Source organism: Octopus sinensis, linkage group LG21 (genome assembly GCF_006345805.1).
Source record: "Octopus sinensis linkage group LG21, ASM634580v1, whole genome shotgun sequence".
Taxonomy (NCBI): Eukaryota; Metazoa; Mollusca; class Cephalopoda; order Octopoda; family Octopodidae; genus Octopus; species Octopus sinensis.
Genome location: NC_043017.1, coordinates 10,022,903 through 10,026,733, shown reverse-complemented (window position 1 = coordinate 10,026,733; position 3,831 = coordinate 10,022,903). Strand labels below are relative to the sequence as shown.

Genomic DNA, 3,831 nt, shown 5'->3' with positions numbered 1-3,831 from the left:
TATATATATATATATATATATATATATACATATAAATAGATAGATAGATAGATAGATGGATAGATAGATAGATAGATAGATAGATAGACAGATAGATAGACAGACAGATAGATAGGCAGACAGATATATATATATATATATAGATATATATATATATGTACATATACACACACACACATACATACAGATATATATAGATATATATACATACATAGATACATACATATATATATTTGTTTATTTTTGTTGGTTCTTTGTTCTCTTTCACTCTCTCTCTCTCTCTCTCTCCTTATTTATTTCTGTATTTTTTTGTTTTTGTATATTTTTACACTCTCGTTTTCATTAGTTATTAATTTCTTTTACTTTCATTGTGGGCTGATCCACTGACCATGTTGGACATTACATTTTAGCTTATTGAATGGACGGACGATGTAGTGGGGGGGAAAAACAGAAGCAAAATAAAAAAAAAACAAACAAACATATAATAATAATAATAATAATAACAATAACAATAATAATAATAATAATAATAATAATAATAATAATAATAATAATAATAGGCTATAAACATTATACAAAAATAACAGCTAACAAAAAATGCAATAAAAACAAAATATTTAAAATATGGAATTTCTGTACGATATTCCTTGGTTCTTCTGATAACAAACAAGACAGAAATAATTTAGAGGATGGAATGTTTTGGAAGGGAAAATTGAAGAAGAAATGTAAAATATATTGGTAAAATTTGCAGCTCATTTGTTCATTGGTCTGATGTGTCTCAAAAGCTGACAGACATTAAAGAAAATATTTTTCAAAAATCCCCTCAAAATCTTGACAAAAAACATTAAAAAAGCCATAATGGACTCTGAATTAATATGGCTGAACTATCTTTAGAATTTGTCAACTGACTGGACGTCTTGGAGTTTGTATTTCTTAACTTTTTTACTGAGATTCTTTTAATGTATTTTTTTTGGTAAATTCTTTAGGAGTTTTCTCCTGTTATATGTATATTTGTTTTTTGTTTTCTTTTTTGTTCTATTTTGTTTTTATTTTCATGTGGTTCTTTGGCTCAAGTTTTGGATTTTGTCTTCTGCTTTTAAAATTACATTATTAATATTTCAATTTGATTACTTTTTTATATTTATTCTTTCTTTTTTTTCTTTCTTTTATACATTTCTTCATCGCTGTTGTTTCTTTCGCATCTTCCTTCCCCACCCCCTTCTCCATTTTTCTTTCACATTTTCAGATATTTTCAAACCTGGCTCTAAAAGAAAATTTTATATCAGCGAAAAAGAAATTTTCTTTCTTATGTATTCAAATCTATATTTTTAAAAAAAATTGAACTATATTTTGTATTTATCTTTTGTATCTTCTTTTTGATATTTAAATTTTATAGTTTTCACCTTATCTTATTTTTGCTTTTTTATAGTGTTGTTGTTTGCCATTTTCTATGTAATTTAAAGACATATATTCCAGAACATTCTAGTGGACTTGATTAGAATATTGAGAAGATGCAAATTTTCTATGTCTTTATGACTCATCCCATTTGAATGATTGAGTTCTTTTTCATTTCATGGCTGAAGCAAAATGGATGAATTTATATTTTCATTGACCAAAATTGACTATTTCATCATGGAATTAGAGAATTCCTCATATTTAACGAGGGAATTTCCATTCTCCCCCGTTTTCTCCTCCTCTGCAAAATGTATAAATTTTCTCTGGAAAAATTTGACTCTTTTAATATAAAACTGTCTGGTTGAATTTGAAGCAAAATCACAACCCAAATTTCATTACAATGTGAATGACAACATGAGATTTTAGATGGCCATCTTCAAGATAATAAATACGTTTATATAAGATTATAGATATTTTACTTACTGCTTTTGCATTTAAACCAGCCATATCCAGCCCAAATATTCCATTTTATGGTCAAACAGGCCATATCCAGCCTTTCACACCTACCCTACAATGTCATTCTAAAAGTAATCATGCCACTGGAATCACCACAGCTATGAGATGAAGCATGATTAATTCACAACAATGTGAAAATAAAAGCATTACATTTGACAGAGTAATTTGAATGCTAAAGGGTAAGACCCCTTCCAAATATCATGATTATATCGAAAATTGGAGCATTCCGGGATTCTTCTTTGAAATATAATCACCAAAGAATTTATTACAGTTTCTTCTTATTCAATGAAATTTGGCTCTTTGAGATTAAACAGTAAACCTGTTAAAAATGGAGCCTGAAATTTCTGTTCAGACAGGTGTAATCATAGCTGTTAATTTTATCATCATTGTTGGTAATATTCTTATAATTCTTGTACTTTGCAACACGAATTGCCTTCACAATGTCAACAAACTGTTTTTCTATTCACTGACTTTTGCTGACCTCTGTCTAGGACTTTTCATAACTCCATTTTCCATCCTCACCTCCTTTTTTGGCCAATGGGTGTATGGTGACAACAGATTTTGTCAAATCGAAGCCTATCTTACTACTATATTCTGGATCGCTGGCCTGTATTCACTGATGTGCATCAATGTTGACCACTACATTGCTATTCGTAGACCAGAGCGGTACAATACACTCATGTCTCCAGTACGCTGTATCTGTTGGACAGTTTTCGTGTGGTTTTCAGCTTTCAGCTTCTGCTGTCCTCCGCTCTTTGCACTACATCGTGCGCGATACGACGAGGAAGCCTTCATGTGCATCATCGACACCAGGCTCCAATTGGCCTACTTCATCACAGCAGGACTCATCATGACCTGTCCACCGATATTTGGGCTGATCTACACCATTTCCTACCTGTGCTCCTCTTCCTTCAGAAAGAAACGAGAGGTCTATGAGACAATCCTTCAAGACCGAGCGTCTCGACCATGGAATTACTTCATGAACTCTGTAGCATCTGTAATATTCACCTTGGCATGGATCCCATGGTGCGTTTTACAAGTGCACGATATTATTTATAGTAGGAACCAAAATGGATACAGGAGCCCTTTGCATTTTTACTTGTTGTGGCTTGCCATCGGGAACTCATTCTACAAGTTTTTCATCTATATAACAATGAGTCGTGAGTTTCGTATGGGTCTGCGGCAACTGTGGAGCAAACCTGACTGCTCGTGTTCAGCTTCCAGAATACAGGAGCAAGAATCAAACGTTATAACTTTAGACACAAAAATGAGGAACAGATCAACTATGGATGTCTAGAAATCTATAAAAAAAAAATGCACCATAATACAGTTCACAAAACTTATTTTCCAAATTTTTTTCACTGTTGTACATCCATATGGGATGATTTATTCTGTTGGAACATTTGTTTAAATATCTGGATAATGCCCTTCTGATTGCTAGCTAAACATTCAACTGTGACTTAAGAACTTGGAATCTAATACATATTGTGGTTCACTCTGTCCAGATGAAGCAAATGGAGGTGATATGCCTTGTACAGAGGCACAATGTAATGGCTGGAGTTAAGGTTGAAATTCTGACCTTGTTGTTTATATGGCCAATCCTTTAACCTTATATCTATTTTGTGTGAATGAGTAAATACAAGTACAACACAAATTTCCTGAACTCTTATAATCTGCTCTAATGAGTAGGAACTTCAGGTTCCCACAACCACCAAATTAGTTTACAAGTATCTTGATACAATTTGTATCATTAATACATGTGTACAGATAACTGGATTCCATTTAATTATTTAAGTAAATTTAATATTTGATTAATTTAAAGTGTAATGACCAGGGTGACCACCTCTGGTTTGGAAAAATCAGTAATTTAGGAAGGTTCCAGAAGAATAATGCACCTGTATCTCACTGTAGAGTTGTTAC

General features: G+C 31.9%; 1 protein-coding gene across 1 annotated transcript; it reads left to right on the top strand.

Annotated features, from left to right (window-relative positions):
• Window positions 1-279: 279 nt before the first annotated feature.
• Window positions 280-3,217, top strand: LOC115223018 (G-protein coupled receptor 52-like). The gene has a single exon (XM_029793444.2). The coding sequence runs from the start codon at window positions 2,240-2,242 to the stop codon at window positions 3,206-3,208; it is 969 nt and encodes a 322-aa protein (XP_029649304.1). The 5' UTR covers window positions 280-2,239; the 3' UTR covers window positions 3,209-3,217.
• The last annotated feature ends 614 nt before the right edge of the window (window positions 3,218-3,831 follow it).